Source organism: Pinus tabuliformis, chromosome 8 (genome assembly GCF_031772625.1).
Source record: "Pinus tabuliformis cultivar Carrire ecotype Pingquan chromosome 8, CPIR1, whole genome shotgun sequence".
In the NCBI taxonomy this organism is placed as follows: domain Eukaryota; kingdom Viridiplantae; phylum Streptophyta; class Pinopsida; order Pinales; family Pinaceae; genus Pinus; species Pinus tabuliformis.
Window position 1 is genome coordinate 426,242,349 of NC_142294.1, and position 26,482 is coordinate 426,268,830.

The 26,482-nt window shown below is 40.1% G+C and overlaps 1 protein-coding gene across 1 annotated transcript in view; it reads right to left on the reverse strand.

The window, feature by feature from the left end:
• LOC149235874 (uncharacterized) overlaps positions 1 to 26,259 on the reverse strand; it is a 139,419-nt gene extending 113,160 nt beyond the window's left edge. The window contains exons 1-2 of the mRNA XM_089372258.1: positions 25,763 to 26,259; positions 5,960 to 6,039 (exon numbers count right to left, since the gene is read on the reverse strand). Of these exons, the coding sequence (XP_089228384.1) occupies positions 5,960 to 6,039; positions 25,763 to 26,074 (392 nt within the window). The 5' untranslated portion in view covers positions 26,075 to 26,259. The remainder of the gene's footprint in view (positions 1 to 5,959; positions 6,040 to 25,762) is intronic.
• Between the last annotated feature and the right edge of the window lie 223 nt (positions 26,260 to 26,482).

A 26,482-nucleotide genomic window follows, 5' to 3' on the forward strand; every position in this document is an offset into this window, starting at 1 on the left:
TTCAGAAATCTGTAATTTTATGACAGCAGCAGTAAACCCTAACCAGCAAAGTCAAATCTGGTCAAACAAGGTGAAATTGACCTTCAATATATTTGGTCAATTTCCCGGTCATCTAGTCTTCCAACAGCAAGAAGAAGCAGCCCTCAAATAGCCCCAAAAACACAGTCAAACAGCAGTCAACTGTAACCATTCTGTTGCCCCAAACTAGGGCAGTCAACCCTAGTCAAACCGTAGGTCAGAATGCCTCGATTTTTGTGCCAAAATTTGCGGCCTGCCTAGGATAGGCAGCCACACCAAAACTGCAGCCCTGAATTGCCCACGCTGGTCAATGTTGGTCAAAGAGATGACCTGCTACTTCTGTGTCCTCCAAAACTACATCTTCCTTGCCTCCTTGTTGCGTCCTTCTTCTCCCACGTTGGCTGCTCCTTGTTAACTCAATGCTAAGGAGAGAGAGAAGAATGAGTGAGATGAGATGGTGAAATAATGCCTCCACCTATCTTGTATTTATATGAGATGTTGAACATGTGTGCCACACATTTAGCTGCTGGCCGACCTTGACAATTTGTCAAGTAATTATAAATATTTGTTGGAATGGGATGATCGTTAGATCAATCCTACACCTCTCGACGAGAGGAATATAGGAAAAATATCAGTTGCCATAAATAAGATGACCCACATGGATTTTGGCCCTAGTTGCCAATTTTAACAAAGAAGGATTGTCCAAATCAATAGAACAATAAGAAGGAGGATAGGAGTGAAGCTCATGTGGCCGAAGTAGTGGGAGAAACTGTGAAAAAGGCGAAGAAGGAAGAAGTGAAGGATCTTTATTACTAAAAAAGGTTCACTAACTTCTAGGTTCTTTATGAATGTTTTTCTTTTGGATGATATGTTTTGCATAAGCATCATAGGATAGAAGCATATGATAGCAGCGTGTCTTGAACTTATATAATTATGTTACTTAATAGAGATCATCTAGAATAGAATAGACCATTTTGCACAATGTCCATCCAGATATTATCTAGCATTATGTTAGAAGTTGTCATCTTGCTGGAATGGATCATTATGATCCGAAAAGGACCATCATCTTGGAAAGTCCTTATGACGAGCATCATGACAAGAGTAGTATGTATTCTATGTAATGTGGAAACATGCTGGTAAAAAGGGATGAAGGATTGCTATGGGTCAGGATAAAAACTTTTTTGAAATATATGGATAGCTAGATGATTGGATGAAAGCATGGGAATGCATGTTGTAAAGAAAAACCTTGGATAAGATTCATGTGTATGAGAATCTTGTGAAACAAGGTTGGTTAGAAAGATATGTTTAAGTATTTATGACGTTGGAAAAAAAAAAATAGAACTTCACTTACTTAAGAATGTATACAAGATTAGAACTTTCACTAGAATATGTATTTGATATTTATTAACATCTAGTATAATCTTTCGAAGAAAAGTTGTAACTTGGTAATGAAGTTCAATCCTTGGGCACTCTACTACCAGAAGGAAAGATCAATTAGAGATGGTAGATGAGGATGTTGATGGAACGAGAACGTGACCATGGTGAGGTAAGTCTACTTCATTTTGGTTTGGTTATCTAGTTAACATATTATTGCTACCTGGTAGAATGGTGCAGGAATACATGATGACAGTTGAGGCAAAGTCAATTGTATGGATGAAAAGGATTGAGGGAAGCTCAATATCTGGCACTTGGCAGCTATGAAGTCAAGATGTGTTCATCTTGGAAGGTAGCAGGGGGAGAAGATAACCTAAAGGTCAAGGAATATCACTTTCATGAGGAAGCCATGATCAGATAGAAGTTTGGGAAGGCTTAATACAATGCCTTCATGTCAAAAATGGAAAGTGATGAGCAAGAAAGATGACCCAGATCCTGTCACAAGAACGAAGAGTGGAGATGATTCCATGATACCTCAAAAAGAAGCAGAGATGCGAAGAAAAGAGGGAGCCATGTAGCTATGGAAAATTGGTAGTTGATACTTTGATGAAGACAAGCTATAAGGCTTGTGGTGTTGGCTTCCATTATTGGAAGGAAGTCCGAAATCTCCTCTGGTTTTGAGAGGGAGCAAAAGGAGTCTCCTTGAATAAGGAGAAAGGATCTATTCTCAAGATTAAGGGAGAATAGGGATGTCCTCTCGATTTGAGAGGGAGTGATATTTGATATCACATGTGCATTCTCCTCTTCAGGTGATGAAGAGAGAATGACGGAGGATTGGATAAGCATTTGTGGTTTCCTTGAGGATAGACCATCCAAGAAAGGAAAGGGGACCGATACTCCTTGAGGATTTGAATCCAAGAGAGGTAGTAGTCCCGAGGACCAACACTCTTTGAGGATGGGACAAGAATCCAAGAGAAGAGTGGTCGAAGAGGACCGATATTCTTTGAGGACTCAGGTATGGAGATCCAAGATAAGAATAGTCCTAAAAGGACATACCTTGTGGACATCCAGATGGGGTATGTACCTTAGAGAGGTAGTGTGATATCACACATAAAACCTCCTAACATAATGCTCTTGAATTAAAGAAGAGCTTGTCCAGTTAGGCCTTAGGGATAGTGCTGGTCATAATAATGATGCTTACAGTATGGCTTATCAATCTGACTCTTCTTGAGAACTCTTCAGTTTGAGATGTGATGTTGTATTGGTTGTACAATTATGAATACCTCCCTAGTTAAGAGGGAGTGTTGAGAAATGTAACTAGTTTCGGTCTTCATAATTGTTGTACTCATTTCAATATGTATCTTATGTAACAAACAAGAAAAAAAAAGAAAAATTATTATTATCAAAGCATGGGTTTCATGCTCATTATTGATGGTATTTTAGGTAAAAGCATGTTCTTCATGCTTCTAGGGTTTGTTAGGTCTTAGGATTTATTGTCATGAGTCAAAGGAGTCAACATCATGTTTATTAGACCCTTCCGGGCAATCTGTAATTGTAAAAAGAATTATTTTTTAGCCTAAAAAGCCATGGAATCTCCAAGAGTACAAGTCAGCCCTAGGATCCTCAAGTTGGCCTAAAGGAGGGGATTCGACCCCTTGAGAAGGCTATAAAAGGAAGCAATTTGACCTCATTTGTGCACACTCACTCACAAGTTCAATCTATCAAGGAAAGAGTTCGATCTGTCAATGGGAAGATGAGAAAAGGAGAGCAAAAGTCTAGGAGAAGCTAGGAGGATGAAATTTCTTGTTTTTGGGATCTATCTCTCTCACACGTGGAAAGAAGTTAGGGTTTTTGCAACCAGAAAGAGGCCAAAGTCGCAGGTCTGAATTGTTGGGAAGCGAAGTTGTTGCTAGGGAGCAGAATTGCAGGAACAAGTTGCTCGATAGAGAGAAATCCTTCTCTTGACCTTGTTGACCTTGGGGAGAGTTGTTTTGCTCCAGGAAGGTCTCAAAAGGAAGATAGATTAGGGTTTTTGCAGCAGTTGTTGGGACAATATTGCTAGAGGAGGAAGTTGTTGGGTCAAGTAGTTGGGCAGTTGCAGGCAGGTCGAAGTTGCAAGAAAGAAGCAGTTTGAGGGAAGGTCTTGAGGAAGGGTTGACTTGGTACTGAGAGAAGGACTTGGTCTAGGGATTGGGTCACTGTATCTCATTTGAAGCAGATTCTAAGAAGAGAAGAGTTTTCGGGTTTTCCCCTTGGAGGGGTTTTGCCCTAGCTAAGAGCCTATATCTATGTCCTCTTTTGTTGTTATTGTTTCTTGATATTGTTTGATGAAAAGATCTAACTAAAGAACATAAAGAAGATAACTAAGTTTCACAAGCAAGTATCAAGGTTGAAGAAAATAAGTTATAATTGTTGCCACTTTACATTTTCTAACAATTTCAATATATCATTCAGCAATTATACTACAAAAATTCAATAGTAGAACAGTGGAGATCACAATGCACAAAAGAGAGACAAGAATTACCCTAGGAAAACCCACCACAGGGAAAAACCCAACAACCTTTTCAAAAGAGAAATTCTCCTTGTTCAATAAGAGACACATCTAGACCTATGGTCAAACTTGGTCTTCTCCTCCAAGTCAAATCACCCAAATTGATCCTGCACTTCGTTCTACCTACTTGATCCAGAAATTTCGGCCTCCCAGCAACTGTCTAGTAACCGAAAATTTCGACCCCTAAAGTTGCCCAGAAACCCAAAAAAAAATCGCCCCCTTGAAGCTGCTGCCCCAGAAAAATGTGAATCACACAGAGAGACTTTTTTCACACATGCGAGTTGATGAGAGAGGAGAGAGAGAAACTCAGCATTCTTTCTTTGACTTTCTTTGTCCTTCCCTTGCCCAGAAGCTATCTTGAGTGAGGAATGTGAATCTGCCAAATGAGGAGCTCGAGCTACCTCTATATAGTAGTCTCTCTAGTGTGAATAGATGCATCTCTTGGCCAGGGCCTACTTGACTTGGAGGGAAGTCGACTTGTCACTTTTTGGAGGCAAAAATTACATTTCAAAAATTCAAATTTACATCTTTTAAAAGTCGCAATGGGACTTTGACTCAAGGCAAATTTTCTTTGACTCAAGCATTTATAAAATATGCTTTACAATGATAAATATAATTACATCAAGTGACCAAAAGTACATTTTGAAGACTGGCCATAGTTACAAAATCAACACATTGTTCATTTATATTTTTGATCTGATGCTAATAATGCTCTGAAGATTAAAATTAACTAATTGAAGTGAAATATTAATTCACACCACTCTCAGTATTTCCAACAACCCTAAGACCTCAAAGGCGGTCCCACTAGACTAGAGACAAAGACTAACCACCCAGGTGAAGTGAGGGAACAAACAGTCAAAAATCAGTCAATCATCTAGTTTGCCCCTTGATCTGTATTAGGATGCCCATAGCATTAAGTGAAATCATATTTGCAAAATGGTTAAAGTAACTGCCGATGGATGACCCTGCTTACTTCAAGAAGGAATGTCAAATATGAGAGAGAGAGAGAGATCTGACCAGAGCAAGAAGTAGAGGATCCTGGCAGCATGTTATGCTGATCATACAGGGGTGCTGGCTGGCTGGAAGTCCAAGAAGGAGAAGTGTTTTCCTATGGGTTAACTACATTTTGGTGGGTAACAAGGACTAGAGATGAATACATAATCATGCAAGAGGAGGATAAGAGATGAAAGCTGAATCTGCACCTGAAGTAGAAGGGAGGAGATGCTATCTCTGTCATTATCAACACTGCAAATCTACCAATGCAGAGTAAGAATACCCTCTGAGGAATGGCCCAGGTTCAACAATCCTAGCAATAAATTGAAGCCACATTTCCCAACCTTTGAGAAGGCTCACTTCTACAATGTAAGAAGAGTTGTAAATAGAGTTGCATACAATCTAGCAAATGCTGGAACTAAGACCAATGAGAGATCTCTTTCCGTTTAGGATAAGGACCTAATGACCCAACATCTATCCAATATTAAGTGCAAATCTCCACCATTATAGTAGAAGTGATGAGGAGAAAAATATTTATCATGGAAAAAGATGAAGCATGAAAGTAGAAAGTGAGAAGAGCTTGAAAGCCAGTCAAGGCCCTAACCACATAAGTGTTTTGTTCCTTTTATGATGGAAAGAGATAGAAACCTAGCATTTTTATATGTATACTTTTTTGTCCATTTTTACTACTGTAGATCTCTTGAATTTAAGGATAGCTTATTTAATAGGCATCAAAAAAATCATTTCTTTCAACATGCCAGTTTACAGTCAGGTAATGGCTAAAAATATGGCCCACTTTTGTTAGTCTATAACAGTATAACGCACTAATCTATTGGGATACGGGGGAGAGTCTCTGCACTCTCCATCTTTCACACCATATGTAGGTTATATAATATATTCCAACATAATATAAGACACTTTTCTAATGACAAAAATATAAATATTGCATGTGCCCAGAGATAAATATTACATGTGTAGATTTGAAAGTTGTGCAAATCTACAAAAGGCCGAGATAGAGCAAACCTCTCACAAAGGCTGACACGAAATGGCAATAGGGTAAAAACGTAAGGAGTATGGTCCTTGCATTCAATGCATCTTTTGTTCTGTTCAAAGAAAACAAAAGCATCAGAGCAACCCAGATACAAATCATTTATGTTAAAGACCTGGAGAGAAATCAATATGAAAAATATTGCAACATAATAGGTCTAGAACTGATCAAATTTTTAACCCATTTTCTTTTTATATCTAGAAACAATTAAACTTACTTAATACAAATGTCAGATGTAGTAATAAAATAAACCAAGGAACGAGTTGTCATAAATCATTGGCAATCTTTATGCAATGAGGAAAAACAACCACGCTTTTCCTCTAATATAATCACAATACAAAAATACATATTTGAGATATTAATTTCACATCACAAAAATTAGAAACAACCTTAAAAAGAGAAAATCAAAACAGTTATATGACACTAATTTCAAGCATATGAAACATTTCAAAACAATGTCCATCTAAGATTATGAATTGAAAATATCAGTTAACTTCACTTAACTAAAAATTATCCTTACAAGTCATAATGGTTAAGTGAAATTGATTGTATGCCATTTGTCTCCAATGGAATTTCCAACAGTACACGAAAGTGGACTCCGCTCTACAGCACAACCGAAATTGAACATAACTAAAAAATGTTTCAATCGATCACTGTGCAAACAAAAAATATTTCAAACTTCATAGGTGTACTTTTTTATATTTGAAGTTGCTTTTGTAAAGCAAAGGTAATGAGCTTTTGACATGACAGTAATATTTTTTATATGCACATGTAAACCTCAAACAAACAACAACAAAAAATGTTAAATGTTGGCATGTTTGCGTTGGCCATAATTTTTAGGGCAAAATCATTAATTTGCATACCTGGCACAGTACTACGAAATATAATCCATCACAGGATACAAGTTTCCAATTATAGAATATATGCCAACCATCCAAATGAAAACAAAATTAAGATTTTAATTCTGAAAGATAGATGCTTATACTGTGTACACTGTATAATTTCTTTCAAGCCAGCCCAACAATCTGCATGGAAGTGGATCTGAAAAGAATTCACTTCAATTATATCTGTTATGACTTTACAAAGTGTTTGCCAATATGAGGTTGAGTACCTTAATCTTCCAAATGCTCGCTTTGCCTATCAGCCATGGGATCACCTCATCCATGACTCACCATCATAAGCCTTCTCCAAATGCCCACAAGGATACAGGTGCAGCTTCTTCAATAATGCCTATAGTTATGGAGGTTGGTTTGTCATTATGTTCGGGACAAACAACCAAGGGTCAGACCACGAATGAGCCCTCTCAATGTGCAGGTGATGAAGCTATTGGGGCTGTGGATCAACAGTCTTCTGGGGGCACTAGAGGTCCTATCTTGCAATCAATTCAAGATGTTGTCCCTGGTGGATGTGATGATAGTAGACAGAGTCAGAGCACTGTCTGAGAAGCCAATGGCCAAATTTAGGGTGAGATGGTAGAAGTGATTGGCAAGTAAAGTCCAAGGAATGAAAGAAAGTCTCATCTTCCATTCAGTTGGACAAAACTCACATAGCAGTGAGCCCCACACCTTGGGTAAATTCCTTCAAGGAAGTTGTGGTCCCTTTTCCTGATAGGGTGACCTCTTCTTTGGGGAATGTATAGTTGAGCAACCAGGTCAGTACCATTGGCGACCATGTCTTCCTTGAAAGAGGCTCCCCCTTCCTTTTTTGGAATGTCAGAGGAATGATAATCCAAAGCTGTAGGCATAAAGAAACATTCAATTGCCTCTTAAAGTGGGATGAAATTTCACTAAGCAAAGCTACAAATATAACACTATAATACAAAGCATTCCATAACCTCCTATACTCTTTAAATAGATTCTTAGTAGCAAAACCCTAAGTACTTGTGGTCCCATCATAAATGGGTACCAACTACCTAGTGGGCCTTAGAAAGTGTACCCTTTTACAATAAATAACTATCCACTATTATCTAATGGGCCTGATTCAAAGAGGATGGCTGCATACATCAATTGACTAACTCCTAGGGAGCCTGAAGTAGGAGCATTGCAATAGGACCCTAACATACCCTTCCCCTTCTGACTCATTTTCTGCAAGGCTGAAGATGAGTAAATTGCTACAAAATCACTATTGGTTCCAATCATAGTTTTAAAACTCCGACTCCGACTCGGCCGAGTCCGACTCCGACTCCGAAACGGTAATGACTCGGCCGGCTCGATTTCAGTGACTCGGTCATTGTAAAAAAAACATTAAATATTTATTTATTTTTTATAAAAAAAAACATAATTTTAAAGATTTTAAACATAATTTTAAAGATTTTCATTCATGTTTCCAAACACACAACATTATAATATAGATGAAAGACAACATATGATCAAAGTAGGCTCATGAACCAATCCATTATATCAAAATGGTACCCAATGGCAATACATAGTCAACTGTCATACATGATCAAAGACTCAAAACAAAATACACATAACCAAGGAGGCTAGAAATGGCCTCTACAACAAAAGTAAACCGTGACGGTGACCAGACTCCAATACTAGTACTACTGGCTAGTAGCTACTGCCAGAGGAGCCAAGATCATGTCGATCAATCTCTGGATCATCATCATCAAAGTCAAACAGGGGGCCCCATGGCTCCTCATCATCATCATCATCTCCAACTGCAACTGTAGAAGTGGTACCAGTACCACTAGCAGGATGTGCAACTGCAGCAGATGCAAGCTGAGATAGAGTAGATATGCGGCTGCGCTTCTGTCGTGGCTGAGCAGAGGAAGCATCTACAACTGGAGTCCTTGCTAGCTGTGAGACTGAGGCTGGTGGATTGGGATCTGCATTCAACTAAACCATAACAGCTTGTTCAAGTTCAATTGATGTCTCAATATCTAAATCTAAATCAAGATCCTCATCAGGATCAAACTCTGTTGGACAACTCTCCACTACCCAATATGATGTTGGATCAATGTCTTCCAACACAATGGGATCTGAATCAGGTCTTTTGTTCAGCAAATGGTTTCGTCTGAGCCGGAGGTTGTATTGGACATAAACAAGATCATTTAACCGTTTTTGATCCAAACGGTTTCTCTTCTTTGTGTGAATCCTCTCAAAGACAGACCAATTGCGCTCACACCCAGATGCACTGCAAGTTTGACTCAAAATACGAATTGCAAACCTTTGCAATTCAGGACAATGGCCACCAAAGGCCTCCCACCATTGTGCTGCAAAAAACATAGGAGTGTAATGAGTTAGCTCAACAAAATTACAAATTATATCTAACTTTCAAATTATAAACGATTTAACAAACTTTAAAAAAAAAAGTAAAACTATTAAGAATTTGAAAATTGAAATTTTTGTTTACCTGGGTCATCTGATTCTCTTGCAATCTTTGCTAGATTCTTCCCAAAGGTACCTGATGCATTGCTGAAGGTATTGGCTTGTCGGTGTATCTCCAGCTGATCAGACTCCAATCGGATCATGCGATCAATGCAATCAATGAGTCCATCTCTGACCTCCCCCCTCAAAGCTCCTGACTCCTTAGCTTTATAATGATATCGTGGGTTCAAAAAATACCCAGCTGCATGTATAGGGCGATGGAGTTGAATGTTCCATCTTTCATCAATGATTGCCCAAATGGGCCCATGCTTTGCCACTCTATCCTTGTTTACTGTCTTTATTTGCTCCTTTGCTTGATCCATAGCCTCATAAATGAAGCCCATAGCCAACATTTCCCCATCCACCAACCGCAACACCTTAACTAGTGGCTCAGCAAGCTTCACAATCTCTGTTGCCTTTCTCCAAAAAGTTTCTTCATAGACTTTCCTTTTCAGTTCTTTGCCTTCCGGTTTCTTAGACCAATTGCTTTGATTCCATTCATCACTAGAAAACATCTTTTGCAAGTTTCTATGTTAGGAAAGCATAGATTGCAATGTCAAAAAATGTGTAGCAAATCTAGTGATGGCAAGCCTAATAATATCCTTGCCCCCAGTGTGTTTCCTCATGAGGCTCAAAATCAATGTATGATTGTCGATAAATTTTGTGATGCTTTTGGCATGATCTATAGTGTTTTTGACCTAGTCTATTTTTCCAATATCTTCAAGCATGAGGTCTATGCAATGTGCAGCACATGGGGTCCAAAATATGGTCTTGTGTTTTTCCTCTAACATTTTACCAGCAAGAACATAGTTAGAGGCATTATCTGTGATGACTTGAACAACATTAGCCACCCCCACCTCCTCAGCAACCTGATCCAATAACTGAAACAACAATTGCCCATATTTTAAGTTTTACCTTATCAAATGCATCAACTGATTTTAAAAACATGGTTCCCCGTGGGCAGAAGACAAGAAAGTTTATGATGGTGCGGTTTCTTTGATCAGTCCATCCATCTGACATGATGGTACATCCTGTTCTTGCCCATGAGTCCTTGAACTCTTTCAAATACTCATTAATGGATTCAATTTCTCTCTGCAAACGATACCCCCTTAGCTCATGCATAGTAGGGCCTTTGAAGCCTTTTCCAGCAGCATGTATGGCATCAAACATAGGCTCATAATATGGTGAACGAGCAGCATTAAAGGGGATATCAGCATCATACCACCATCTAGCTATGTACTCACAAGCAGTCTCCCTCAATTCTTTCTTCTAGTGGTCATCTAAAGTGGGTTGCATTTGACTTTTACTAACTTCAGGACCATGTGCATCTGATGGAGAGGAGGGAGTGAAATAACTTTTGATAGTCACATCACCCTTTGTCATTCTACCCTTTCCCTTATCTTGAACAGAACCAAAAGAGGGAGGATCATATCGGAAAGGGTTGGATGTATCAGTTTGAGGGATAGAGGAAGAACCCTCAAAATCATAATGAAGGTTGGTAGCCATCATTTTTTGTATCTCCCTCTTCCTCCCAATTTCAGCCTGTATGTCTTTTTGCCTAGCCTTATCTTCTTTAAATTTCTCAAAGCTAGCCAACAAATTCTTCCTAATCTCCCCAATTTCTGGTGAGGTACATGGGGTAATTTGGCCTCTAATCCCTGCCAAGCTATGTTGCAGGAAACGTGGTATAGAGGTCCGTTTCCGTACGGAAACGGGTACGAAACGCGTTTGGTACGGCCGTGAAACGCGTTTCCGGCCGTATTGCCACGTTTCCCGAAACGGAAACGTGGCCAGTATGGCCGGAAACGCGTTTCAGGGCCATACGACCCACGTTTCCTCATTAACTTGTGTTTTTTTTAATTATTTTTTTTTAATGTACTTTTAGGGTATGTTAGTGACTTCTTGTTGCTTCTAGATGCATGTCTAAAGTTATAAAAGTGAATTTTTGCCTTAGTGTTGATATGCAGTTCATGGTAATGTTAAATTCTTAAAGTAAAAGTGATATTCTCCTTTATTTTTCATTTTCATCCTTTTACTTAAATTTTTAACATTACCATGAAATGAATCAGGATGTTTGAGAGTGGTTTCGCCCTCATTGGATTTCATATGGAGAAAGTAGAATTTTAGATCTCACTCAAAATCCAGCAGACTTATTTGTTTTTCAGGATTTCAGGATTGGAGGGATTGCAATGTTTCCATTGGATTTTATCATGTACTAGGGTATGGAACTTGTATTTAATCAAGAGAACCAAGCCCTCTATGCACGGGAAACTCCCAATAATCAAGATCATGTAGGGTACTAGGGTATGAAACGTATATTTAATCAAGAGCACTAAGGTCATTTGACTATGTAGGAGGAGACTCCCAATACAACAATGGTCCTTCTAAAGAATGGGATGTGGATGCAGAAAACCCTGATTTGGATCTCTCTCTTGCAGCCTTATAGTCTTTATTGTACTTGCAGCCTCATATATTAATATAAATAAAGGCTGATTTTGAGATTTGGATATATAATAAAGGTTGCTTTTGGATATTCCGATATTTTTATTTTCATTATGTGATCATTCATGAGTAAATGTGATGTAAATTAAATCTTAATGTTTAAGTGTAATAAATTATAATGTATCATTTATGCTTTATGATTGCACATATATATATATATATATATATATATATATATATATATATATATATATATAGATATATATATATATATTCGCGCTTTCCCGTTTCCAAAATTTGGGGAGGTCGCGTTTCCTATCGCTTCCCGTTTCGGAAACTCGTACCCGTTTCCCCATTTCGTGCAACTTAGCTGCCAAGTGTCGTTTCAGTCTATTAATGCCCCCAGGACCTTCCTTAATTTTCCTATGGCAAAATTTGCAGTGCAATTGACTATCAACCATTTCAACATATGCCCAAGCAGGATCTCTTGCTCTAGGTGCCATTTTTTGACTAGGAAATGAAAGCAAACAATCTGAAAATGAAATTAAAAAGAAAAAACAAAAAACAAAAAAAAAACAAAAAAACAAAAAAAACAAACATTGATTTAATGTTCATTTCTTGGACAAAAAACACTCTCTAAGCTTTCTAAATATGCACCTAAAATTTACTAAGCAAAAACAGATTTATAGAGGTGAAAAAAATACCTCCAGGCACAAACTGCCTCCTCAAGCTTGCTCCAAGAATCAGCTCCTCCATGCTGCTCCAAATGGCTGCCCAAGAAGCTCCCCACTCCAGCTACAATGCTCCTCCAAGACTCCTCACTGCTGCTCCAAAAACAAGCTCAAGAACTGCTCACCAACTCTCAAATGCACAAGATTGCTGTGAGAGAATGAGAGCACTTGAGTGTGTTAAATAGGGTTTGGGAGGGGGAAATGGACCCCAAATTACATTTAACTTATTCACACAACAGCTTGGAGTCCAAACCAATCAACGTTCACCCAAAAAAATCATTGAAAAAATTAGAAATCATTGTTTTTTATGTGGTTACGGGCCGCTGTTATGACTCGGCCGAGTCAATACGGAAACGGCCAAGTTGGCCGAGTCATGGCTGACTCGGCCAACCGAGCCGTTTCATAGGCCGAGTCATAACAGCTGCCTCCAACTCGGATCAACTCGGCCGTTTCGGTTTCGAAACGGCCGTTTTTTAAAACTATGGTTCCAATGTGATATCTTTGAACGCATACCTTTCACTAGATTGGTAATTCTCAGACTTTGCAATAGCACAAGTGATGCTCTCTAATATCCAATACTTTTTCATCATGTTCTAGTAAACTAGTTCACACCTTGCACTTCGATCCTACAACTGTCTTTAGACAAGACACATCAAAGACTAGATGAATCTTGGAGTGGGTCGTGTTGGAGAATCTAGTTGGGCAGCTATTTAAACAATTCTCCTTATCCTTGATAAAAGCTTTTGAATTTATGTTATCTTCTTTTATTAGATTATTTTCATCAAACAGTTATCAAGAGCATAAATCATAAAAGACAATGGACACAAAATATAGGCTCCAAGCTAGGGCAAAACCCCTCCAAGGGGAAAACCCAAAAAAAATCTCCTCTTCTTATAGAATCAGATCAAATGAGAATTCCAAGACCCAAATACTTTGACCAAGACCCCTTCCAAACACCAAGTTAGCCCTCCTTCAAAACTCTTCCAAGAAGTCAAAGTCAACTCTAGTCAACAAGAGTCAAACCTTATTCAAACTTGCTCCAAACTCAGATTTCGACCCCCAAATTCAGAACTTCGGACCTGTAGTGATTTCAAAAACATCGGCCTACAACTCTTGGCCCCCTGCAGCAGAACAGAAACCCTAATCCTCGCACGTGTGAGCAGAAAAGTTAAGATTTCAGCCTCTTTCCTTCACTAGGATTTTTCTTCTTGTCTTCATTCTTGTTTTCCTTCTTGTTCTATTGCAAATCGAACTTCAATTGTTGCATGTGCAAAATGAGTCAAATCTCCTTCTATATATATGCGATTCATGGGGTCGAATAGCCCTTTCTAGGATGACTTCTTACTGGTAGGACCGACTTGTTCTTGGAGGCTGATTTAGACTTTCTAGACTTAAAATAATATCTTTTACATGTTACAACTTGCCCAATAGGGTCTTATACAAATGATAAAGACTCTTTTGACTCAAGAAAAATATTATTTTGATTAGACAAACCCTAGGAGCATCAAATGCATGCTTGACCTATATGACCAATACAAATAGAACATGAAACCCATGCTTAAAATAATATTTTTCTTTCTTCTTTTGCTTGTAACATAAGATATACATAATGACATGATTACAATGACAATTATGAAGACCGAAACTACTTACATTTTCCAACGCTCCCTCTTAACTAGAGAGATATTCATAATTGTACCATCGGTACAAGGATTTTCTCAAACTGAAGAGTCTTATAAGAAGAGTCGGATTGGTAAGCCATCTTTAAGCATCATCATCATAACCAGCATTGTCAACTTGACAAGCTCTATTTATATTAGAGCATAACGCTGGGAGGCTTTACGTGAGACACCACACTACCTCTTAAGGTACATTCCCCATCCGAATGTTCACTAGGTATGTCCTTCTAGGACTCTTCTTATCTTGGATTCTCAATCCTCAAAGAATATCAATCCTCTTTGACCACTCTTGTCTTGGCTACCAATCCAATTCTCAAAGATTGTCGGTCAACTTCCTATCTTGGATTATTTATCCTCAAGGACTATCAATCTTAATTGCTTATCGAATCCTCCATTCTCCTTCCTAGTGCCTTCACTAAGAATTACAGTCATTAGTTTGAGTTTTTGTAGCATTGGATGGTGTTCTTGTCTCAACAATTGTTAAAGAGGCTAAGAAACACTAGGACTCCAGAACCCAGAAAAGGTTTCAGGAAAATCCACCTCGAAATGCCTTAAATAAGTTTGGAAAAAAATTCCTAAGTCTAACTTAGGGAAAATGATTAATTAACAACAATTAATTGAGGAAGGTAAGATTTTTCTAGAAACTCGCACATATCGAAAAGGAAATGATCTCAGCCATTGATTAAGTTTTTATCTTGGTAGTTGGAGTCCCAACTGGAGGTTATATGAAGAAGTCGATGGGTAGATGGAGGAACACACTTGAGATCGATTTCCTTGGGCAGTTCGGTTTTCCAGAGAGCAGTAGCGTTCTCCTATTGCACTCAAATTGTCAAAGTTCCAGGGAAGCGAAAGTACCAACTTTTTCAACAAGGATTGGATCACATAGCAGCAGTCCATGTGTCATGGTCATCCCATTTTGCAAGTTATATATTGTAAATGATCTTAGTAAACCTTGAGTCTATGTAACAACCTAGGTAAGCCTATAATTTGATGACGAATTCCATCCTAGGAGGTTTTTTAACCTCGCTAATTACCTGTGCTTTCCGACACAGCTAATCAGGGGAGTTTTTTCCCTCCAGCTTAAACCCCTAAAGCTAGGGTGAAATTTATTATTGGATTATTAGGTGAGTTCTATTGTTTTAGTCGAGTCTGATGTAAAAGTGGTTTGGGAATAATTTAAGCCACTAAATGAAGACTCCTAGCCACAGTCTAATTGACTAGTTGAAACTTGAATCAGACTTAAACCCTCAACATCATATATCACATTGGAAGTTAAATAAATATGTTACCCTTATATCCCCTTTCATAAGCTAACAACATCCACCTACTTTAACATGGAGGACTTGGGAAATACCATATGCCCTAGCCCAAAGACACATGTAATAGAAGAAAGGTTGTGCCCCTTAATTAGTTCTTTCAGTAAATTCGTAACATCGGCTAAGTTATTTGTGTTAATATATCTTGCATAGTCAACTTTTAACAACTAGTTCAAGTTGGATATGTTATTATAAGTTTGGAGCTATGCATTGGGAAATGTGTATTATGCCTTGAGGTATGTGCATAGTGCCTCATGATCTATGTACCTGCATTGGGATCCATGTATCTTCATATAGCCATATCTAATTGCATTAGGCTGTACCAAAGTTTCTTGGGATGCATGCCCGTGCATTGGGATCTATGTTAGTGGACATGGTTGATGACTAGACTGCCACATCATTACCAAAGATCTACATCAATTTTTGTGTATGCTTAGCATCGTATGAGCATCATTATATTTATTGTGTATGTACACTGACACATGTATGAGGGGAGTACCCTCTTTGATGTATTTGTGTTCACACATAAGTTGCACAAAATGCCAAAACATCTGGAAGTTTCTGAAATTGGTATAGCTAGAAACACGACCCCTAGAAAATGGAAACATCGGTTGAAACGTCATATATATATATATATATATATATATATATATATATATTATCTTCCAAGAAAAGAAAGAATGAGAGACATAAATGACATTTTAGAAGGAGAACCAAATCTATATTAACTCTCATAGATGATTACATGAAGCAAAAATCCAAAATTAGCCTTATAGATGAGGTCGTACATCGAAAGTTCCAAAATCAGCGTTTATACATGAGGCTATATATGCTAAAAATGAAATAAAACATGAGCTAAAGGCAATTATTGGTTACATTAACATACCATTAATGATAAAACTCCTCATCCTCGTCAACAAAAAATAGAACAAGATGCTTGTTCAGTAGAAAAGGCAACTCTTCTAGTACTTGCAATTGCAATTCCACTTGCATGTTGAAATTTGGTACCGGAGGACAGGTGGTTCCCTAAGGCTTTGATCTTTGGCCTAGGGAAAAGTGTCTAAAAGAATTTAATTTTTCTCCTAAAGTGACTTTATAATTTTTATAAAGTCAAATCTAATTTAAAAGTGATTTTAAGTGATAAAGTTACTAAGGTCTAATTTTAAAGTGAATTTAATAAAGTCAATGTAAAATTAAAAAGGAAAAGTGACTTTGGAAATAAATGACTAAGTGGGTCTTTATTAAAGTGGGGTGAATTAAATAGAAAGTGAGATTTAAATGAGCATTTAATCTCAATCCTAGATCTCAATCTATTTCAGCCATTGGATTTAGGGATTCCCCAAAAGTCACTTAGGGTTAGATTAAAGGAGGGAAAGGAGGAAAAGGTCATTCATTCTTTCATGAGCAGATTGAGAGAAGGAGAGCAAGAGAGCAAGAGAGATTTCTGGACAGTGAGGAGAAGGAGGCAGCAGCTTGGCACACATTCCAAGGCAGTTTTACAGCAGTCCGTACAGCAGTTTGGAGGAGGTCGTACAGTCCGTACAGCGTTTTGAAGGAGGCCGTACAGCAGTCGTACAGCAGAGGAGGTCGTACAGCAGTCCGTACAACAGAGGAGGCCGTACAGTAGGTCGTACAGCAGTCCGTACAGCAGAGGATGTCGTGCAGCAGGTCGTACAGCAGCCGTACAGCAGCTTTGGAGGAGGCAGGTCGTACAGCAGTTTCCTGTTGGCTGTGACGCACGGAAAACGAGATAAGTTGTAAAAGTTTGCTTGCTGATTTTTGCTGAATATTTTTCTCTCACTGTAAAAAGCATTTTTAGAAATAAAAAGGAGCTTTCGAACTGGTTTTCCCCAAGAGTTGTAGGGGGTTTTTCCAGGGTCACCTTGACAAAAAATCACTGTGTTTTAAATGTATTGAATCGCTATTTGTATGTGCTGATTTTTATTTCTGCATTTTCCAGCATTCTGTAATTTTTCCAGAATTTGTGTTTTCAGTAAAATTTATTTTCCAATTGTTGAATGTATGGACATGGGAAAGGGCATTTAACTATTTTGGAGAAATAAGGTGAAACTCAAAACCGGGGTGGGAAATGAGAAATTTTACATGGTATCAGAGCTTGAGTGCTGAAGTGCAGTTTGGGACAGCAAGGAGGAAAATTACAGCCTGCTGATTTTTCACTTAGAAAATTCCAGCAAGCTGATTTTTCACAAACAGCAGTTTTATCCTTACTACAGCAGTGCTATTTTTCAGTTTTAGGACAGCAGGATGTCATTGGGATTGAGGGTGGAGGATAGGTTGGATGGGCATTCCAATTACAGCGTTTGGAAGGAGAGAATGCAGAGTATCTTTGAGGAGGCAGAAGTCTGGGACATCATGGTGCATACCACACAGAACCCTATTGTTGTGCCTATTGATGCCACTCAGTTGGCTGATTATAATAAAAAGAACAACAAGGGTAAGAGACTGATTCTAGACGGAGTCAAAGACCATTGCATTCCTCATGTGAGAGGAAAGAGAAATGCCCATGAGATGTGGACAGCATTGTCCAATCTCTACCAGAGTACCAATGAGAACCGGAAAATGGTCCTGAAGGAGAAGCTGAAGACCATTAAGATGGGTAATGATAGTGCAGTCGGATATCTCACAAAGATTACTAATGTGAGAGATGAGTTGGTAGCAGTTGGAGAGATCATTCCACCCACTGAGTTGGTGCGGATTGCAGTGAATGGCCTCCCCCGTTCATGGATGAACTTTGCTGATGGGGTTTGTGCACATGAGACCCTTCCCACATGGGAGAGGTTTTGGGATGATTGCATTCAAACAGAGATCAGGAAAGGTCAACTTGAGGCAGCCAAACCAGTTGAGCAAGATGAGGATGTAGCACTGTTGGCAGGAGGCAAGAAAGGCAAAGGGAGGAAGCAGGCTTCCACAAGCAATGGTGGGGGCAAAGGCAAAGGTAAAGGTAAACAGGATAACACACAGAAGGACTATTCCAAGGTGAACTGTTGGAATTGTCAAAAGATGGGACACCATGCAGTTATGTGTCCGGAGAAGAAGAAGAAGAAGGGGAAGAACCAGAGCATGGCAGCTTCAGTAAAGGTTGAGGACTTTGCAGTTCGTTTTGACCAGGAGTTTGCATTCACTGCGTGTAAGTCCTCTAGTGCAGGATCACCTGCCACACAGGTTCAGAGGGAGCATGCTTTTCCCTTGATTAGCGGAGCATCTTCGGGTATCTGGTATGTGGACAGTGGGGCTTCACGTCACATGACAAGAGTCCGTGAGTACTTCTCAGAGCTTTCAGAGAGTGGCACTGATATAGAGGTAGTACTCGGTGATGACAGAGTTGTTAGAACAGTCGGTGTGGGGACACTAACATTTCAGAGGGAGTCCAAACCTCCCTTGAAGGTGTCAGATGTTCTTTATGTGCCAGGGATGAGGAAGAACCTCATATCCGTCTCAACTTTGGAGGACAGAGGATATGAGGAACTGTTCAGGGGAGGACAGGTGTTGATGTATCCCAAGGGCACTCCAACTGATTCAACTAGAGTGATAGGTGTACGCCACGCAAAGGTGTACAAGTTTGCATTCCAGCCCCTTTTGGCATTGAGCGATAGTATCAACAGCAGAGCTAGCAGTTATGAAATGTGTGAGATTTGGCACCGCAGGATGGGGCATATGTATCATGGAGCCTTGAGGACCTTGCGGGAGATCACTACAGGTGTGCCAGATTTCAGTACTGATCACCTTGATACTTGCAGAGGATGTGCGATGGACAAGTTTGCCAAATCCCCTTTTCCCAGCAGTGACAGCAGAGCGACTGGGATTCTTGATTTGATTCATTCCGATGTGAGCAGTCGGATGTTTCATGTTTCCTTGAGTGGATATGAGTACTATGTTTTATTCATTGATGATCACTCCAGGAGGACCTCGATTTATTTCTTGAAGACCAAGAGTGAGGTCTTCAAGCGGTTTCAGGAGTTTAAAGCTCTTGTGGAGACACAGACAGGTCGGAAGATCAAGTCCCTGAGGTCAGACAATGGGGGAAAGTACACCCTTGGAGAGTTTGTTGACTATTGTGCGGAGGCAGCCATTAGGAGGGAGTTCACTATTCCTTACAACCCCCAGCAGAACGGGGTTGCGGAGAGGAAGAACAGATCCATCGAAGAGGCTGCCAAAGCCATGTTACATGATCAGGGGTTGCCATTGTTCTTGTGGGCAGAGGCCTGCAACACAGCTGTTTATTTGCAGAACAGGAGTCTGCATCGTGCCTTGGGGCACATGACTGCGGAGGAGGCTTTTTCTGGGAAGAAGCCTGATATTGGTCATCTTCGTATCTCTGGGTGCATTACATTCTCCTACATACCCAAGGAGAAGAGGACCAAACTAGAGCCCACCGCAGAGAAGGGTATCTTTGTGGGCTATAGTGAGACCTCAAAGGCCTTTCGGATTTACATTCCTGCACAGAGGAAAGTTGTTGTCAGGCGGGATGTGAAGTTCGAGGAGGACAGGGCCTTTAGGAGATCACGGGAGTTAGAGTATCTAGATCAGCCAGACCCTCAGCAGCAGTTGAGTCAATCACAGGGATTCAGTGGGCAGGGATCAGGAGGATCCGGAGGTATATCTATGAGGATGTCAGGTCCGTCAGTGAGCAGTGGCTCGCCGAGCCAGAGGAGTGGTGCTCCGGGCAGCATGCAGAGCAGTTCACAGAGCAGTTGACTAGGGAGTCCATTGATGGACAGTTCACACGGTACCTCAGCTTCTACAGGTTCAGGTGCAGGCAGGAGGACAGCAGACAGACAGTCAGGAGTTCAGGCTCCTGATGATGATGAGGAGGAGGAGTTTCATTCTCCAATGGGAGAAGTACGCTCAGGGAAGAGGAAGCCCAAGTGGCTTCAGGACACCTTGAGAGATGCCACATCTGTTGCTGAGCCTAAGAGGTCGGTCAGAGAGAGTAGACCACCTGAGAGGTTTTGTAGTTATATGGCAATGACTACCAGCATCCTTGACTCTGAGCCTTCTAGCTATGAGGAGGCAGCTAGCCAGCAGGTCTGGAGAGAGGCCATGCAGGAGGAGTATTCTTCTATCATGAAGAATGATGTTTGGGAGGTGGTGCCGAGGCCTGAGGGCAAATCCGTGGTTACTTCCAGATGGCTTTACAAGGTAAAGCATGCTGCAGATGGCAGCATTGAGAAATTCAAAGCGAGGTTTGTGGCTAGAGGGTTCTCCCAGGTAGAGGGAGTTGATTATGAGGAGACCTTGGCTCACGTGGCTCGATATACTTCGATCCGCTCCATTATATCGATAGCAGCAAAGATGGGTTGGAAGATCCACCAGATGGATGTGAAGACTGCATTTCTCAATGGCTTCATACAGGAGGAGGTGTACATTGAGCAGCCATAGGGCTTTGAGGTGCATGGGAAGGAGTCCCATGTGTGCAGACTGAAGAAGGCCCTTTATGGCCTGAAGCAAGCTCCCAGAGCTTGGTACTCCAGGATAGATACGTACTTGCAGGGGATGGGTTTCACAAAGAGTGAGGCAGATCCGAACCTTTACTATATTGTGATAGGTGAGGAGCCTCTCATTCTGGTGCTGTATGTGGATGACTTGGTCATTACAGGTGCAGAGAGACTCATAGAGCACTGTAAGAGAGATCTTGCGGCAGAGTTTGAGATGAAGGATATCGGCTTGATGCATTACTTTTTGGGTTTGGAGGTGTGGCAGGAGGAGGGGCATTTCTTCCTGGGGCAGGGGAAGTATATTGTGGACATCCTTGGCAGATTCCACATGGAGGATTGTAAACCCATGTCGACACCGATGATCACCAACTGGAAGAAGCTTCATGCTTCGGATTCCGAGTTGGTGGATCCCACATTGTACAGGCAGCTGATTGGTTCCTTGATGTATTTGGTCAACACTAGACCAGATATTTGTTTTGCAGTCAACACGATGAGTCAGTTTATGTATGACCCCAGGAAGGTTCACTGGGTGGCTGCAAAACACATTTTGCGGTACTTGCAGGGGACAGTGGATTATGGTCTGGACTACAGGCAGGGGGATGGAGTGAGATTGGCAGGTTATACTGATTCTGATTGGGCAGGTTGTGCTTCTGATAGGAAGAGCACTTCAGGGTGTTGTTTTGGGTTGGGTTCGGCAGTAGTGTCATGGTTCAGCCGGAAGCAGCAGTTAGTAGCATTGAGTTCAGCAGAAGCAGAGTATATGGCAGCCAGTCTAGCTAGTTGTGAGGCCATCTGGCTTCGCAAGATGTTGTTTGGCTTATTTGGTCAGTCGTTGAGACCTTCAGTGATTTACTGTGATAATCAGAGTTGCATTAAACTCACAGAGAATCTAGTATTTCATGACAGGTCAAAGCATATCGAGATCAAATATCATTTCATCAGAGACTGTGTTTAGAAGGGCGCTGTGAAGCTTGAGTATATTCCCACTGATGAGCAGGTTGCAGATATTCTTACCAAAGCCTTACCACGGGGCAAGCATGACTACTTCAGAGACAAAATGGGTGTGGTGAGGAACACCTTCCTCGGTAAGAGGGAGTGTTGAAATTTGTTACCGGAGGACAGGTAGTTCCCTAAGGCTTTGATCTCTGGCCTAGGGAAAAGTGTCCAAAAGAATTTAATTTTTCTCCTAAAGTGACTTTATAATTTTTATAAAGTCAAATCTAATTTAAAAGTGATTTCAAGTGATAAAGTTACTAAGGTCTAATTTTAAAGTGACTTTATAAAAGTGACTTTGGAAATAATTGACTAAGTGGGTCTTTATTAAAGTGGGGTGAATTAAAAAATAGAAAGTGAGATTTAAATGAGCATTTAATCTCAGCCCTAGATCTCAATCTATTTCAGCCATTAGATTTAGGGATTCCCCAAAAGTCACTTAGGGTTAGATTAAAGGAGGGAAAGGAGGAAAAGGTCATTCATTCTTTCATGAGCAGATTGAGAAAAGGAGAGCAAGAGAGCAAGGGAGATTTCTGGACAGTGAGAAGAAGGAGGCCGCAGCTTGGCACACATTCCAAGGCAGTTTTACAGCAGTCCATACAGCAGTTTGGAGGAAGTCGTACAGTCCATACAGCGTTTTGAAGGAGGTCGTACAGCAGAGGAGGCTGTACAGCATTCATACAGCAGAGGAGGCCGTACAGCAGTCCGTACAACAGAGGAGGCCGTACGGCTAGTCGTACAGCAATCCGTACAATAGAGGAGGCCATACAGCAGTCCGTACAGCAGCTTTGGAGGAGGCAGGCCGTACAGCAGTTTTACAGCAGTTTCCTGTTGGCTGTGAGGCACGGAAAACGAGATAAGTTGTAAAAGTTTGCTTGCTGATTTTTGCTGAATATTTTTCTCTCACTGTAAAAAGCATTTTCAGAAATAAGGAGCTTTCGAACTGGTTTTCCCCAAGAGTTGTAGGGGGTTTTTCCAGGGTCACCTTGACTAAAAATCACTGTGTTTTAAATGTATTGAATAGCTGTTTGTATGTGCTGATTTTTATTTCTGCATTTTCCAGCATTCTGTAATTTTTCCAGAATTTGTGTTTTCAGTAAAATTTATTTTCCAGTTGTTGAATGTATGGACATGGGAAAGGGCATTTAACTATTTTGGAGAAATAAGATGAAACTGAAAACCGGGGTGGGAAATGAGAAATTTTTACATTGCATCATATCAAGAGAAGCAAGAGAGAGCTCTAAGTCTGGACATACTGCTTCCACATCCCAACCTTTATGAAGACCACTTGTATATTCTTCACCCCTACGAGACACAAGGCATAGGTTTGAATGAACATATACAAGATCCTCAATGTTTTGCGATCCCAACATGTTGTGTTTCACAAAATGAATGAAACTAAGTGCTCCAATTATGTTCTGCTAATGAAGAGCTTGCCACTTGTGATAGAATACAAGTGACAAGACTTTGCAAATAAACACCATTTGCCCCATGACAAGTCCACCACTTAACTGGGTTCATGGTCCTCCTCTCATCCAAAGCTAATATGTTTGCAAAATCCTTTAATCCTTTAATCCAAAGGAAACAACCTTTGAAAGGCTTCCTTCACTCCATTGGCCACCTCCTTGTCCTTATGTGGGGCCTTCCTCTTCCCATTGCTTTGAGCAATGAATTCTTCATCATAAAATTTTGGATTTAGAGCATGTGCCAAAGTGTGCAATGGAGTGTTAAAGCCATTCCACAAACCAATGATGGACATCACTTGCTTAGCAAAATCAACATCCACAAAAGGAAGAGTGGGAGCCCCTTGTGTAATAATTTCCACAACTTTGTCAACTATGTTATCCATGACATCATAAACCTCTCCCAAGAAAGGTTTCTCTGTGCCTTAGTCTCAGAGAATATTGAATACAGGTAATGTGAACTTGAGCAAGAAATCAATCTTGCTCCACCAATCTTCATCAATCAACAACCTCCTCATCGTACATCCCTTCTCTAAATCTGCCTCTAGATTGCAGGAATAAGGGTTGGCATTTCATCTTATTCTTGGGTATTGGTTTGGCTATTCTATTGATGTTGCTTCTGATGTATTGATGTACTATGAACTCTCTCTCTCTCTCATAAGGAAGAAATTTTGGGTTTTCCCCTTGTGAGTGTTGCCCTATCCATAGGCCTAATTTCTGTGTCTCTTGTCTCATGGTTTCATGGTGTTTCTACTGTGATTTTCCTCAACTCTATCATGCTTATGAATGGATTTTCTTATTACTGCTTCATGATGAAAAATGCTACATGAAACCTAATGCTAATGATTTTTTTTTAGCTGTTAAATTGTATAAGGAAATTGCTCTAGTTGTGCCCTAGTAAAATTAATAGTATTTTCTTTTCAAATATCATTGAAAGTATGGTTTTCTTTTTGCAGGAAAAAAAACAAAAAATAGACAGAATTTAAAGTGTTTATCTTTATTTCAAAATCATTTTCATGCTCTTTAATTTTTAATTTATATATCTTTGAAAAGTTATGATGGATTTTTTGATAATGAATATTTTCCGAGGTAAGATCATTAGTGAATTTTAGGCTAGAAAACATGTTTGGCATCTCTGAATAACAACAAGATCTGTTGTTAGGCATTCAGTATTGTGGTTTGCAAAGCATACACATAGGGATACCCGAGACTTTACGAGGCTACTCATTGAGCTCAAGGCTCGCCTTGTTGGAGGTCCAAGTAACCCTTGTTGGTACCCATTCGAGTAGTACTGCATCAGACAAACCTGAACACGAACATTACTTCCACACACCTTGATTATATCAGAAGTCCCCTAGGTCTCCTGAAACCATCCCATCACCCACCTAACTGCTATAGTGCACCGAAAACAACATTTGAGAACATTACCCTCTCGTAGCAAACCAATGTTGATATATCCGAGAGCTATAGCACCAGGCACACCTTTTGACTGGAAGCCATTTTCTCTTTTCTTTTGTGTCTTACCCAAGATATCTTCTATTTCACAAACACTTGCATATAAATGATCTTGGGAATAATGCTTAAGGGTTAAATATTTTTTTTTATTACACATGATTGCTCATACACAATAAACACTTAGGGACACATTTTACAAAATCATCTTTTAATAAAATTCTCGTTTTAATTAGTTGCAAGACAGACCATAGGGTAAGGAAGGTAGCCTTTCTCTAAAAAACGAAAACTTTATCCTTTTCTTGACTCAATGCTTCCGGCCAACATGAGCCAACAGTAACTGTTCTCTTCAAGAGATACATGACTAACTGACTAAGTGACCACAAGGGAGGATACTAATTCCACCAAAGCATCCACTACTTGCACCTGGCCCCGCCACTTCTCCAAGCACAAGCATGTCATTGGAGAGGTTTAACCTTTGGTGAGGCAATATAAATACCCGACTTTTACCGACTCGGCAAGCCTCCGCTGATGAAATTTCTACTCTGAATAATAGCAAATATATAAGTATCATTCAGAAGGGCCTCGGATACTCGGTGTGACAAAGATGTGCAAATGCTTACATATTTTGTCCAGATAACGTGAACCATCCCGAGAAGAGCTCGTACATTGGCTCTCCCTCGTCCACCTTGCGTAGGGTTTGGGTTCCTGGAATGTAATCTGGGCCTATCATGCTTAACATTACCAAAACTATTGAGGCGGGTTGAGCTTCCGGCACCCCCATTAGAATTAGGATTTCTATTTGAGCAATTTGACATAAATTCCATATCCTTATCTAGCAAAATGATTGTATACACAATGAGGGAGGATGGAGATACCTGCTTGGAACAGAAGGCCTGGTGCCACGTCTGCCATGGATACGGAGGAGGCTCTTTTCCCTTGTTGGGATCATTATTATAACGTTTGTGATGCCTCAGGCCTCCTAGAGGGTAATTGTCGATGAAGATAGGGTACCATAACTGGTCTGCGGCAGCTGTTTTGTTGAGCCTGGCGCTGCAGCAAGCTAACCTCGCCAAATCAATGGCATCTAATTGAGATAATATCCCATTGAAGAGCAGGACGTCTGGGAGATCCTCAATACGAGAAATTGACCCCATGCTTTCAGCAACTTCTCCTTCGTGCTTCTCCATTTTGGTATCTGGTATTCAATATCACTGGTGCCGACCGAATACAAATGCCATAAGCAACATGTTTCTCACTGGATTGCTTTTTTGTGAATGAAAGAATGAGGTAACTGTTCAAATAATCCGTCCGTGGTGTGGGAATCGGTGTCTCATGGATTAACCAACAGCTCCCGCTACGAATATTCCTAGAAATCGGCCCCCGAATTTTTAAGGATAAAATTATTTTCGCTATGGTTTTATATAATTGAAGTGGATACTTAGTCCATCGGTTGATCGTCGGTTGTGTCGTTGTAGTGTAGTTGTCAGCCTTCTCGTTTGTCACGCGGTGGCTGGAGTTCGATTCACGGGATGGACGAGTGCTTACTAAATTGAATTGGCTCATTATACTATTTTAGATTTTTCTTTTTTAAAATG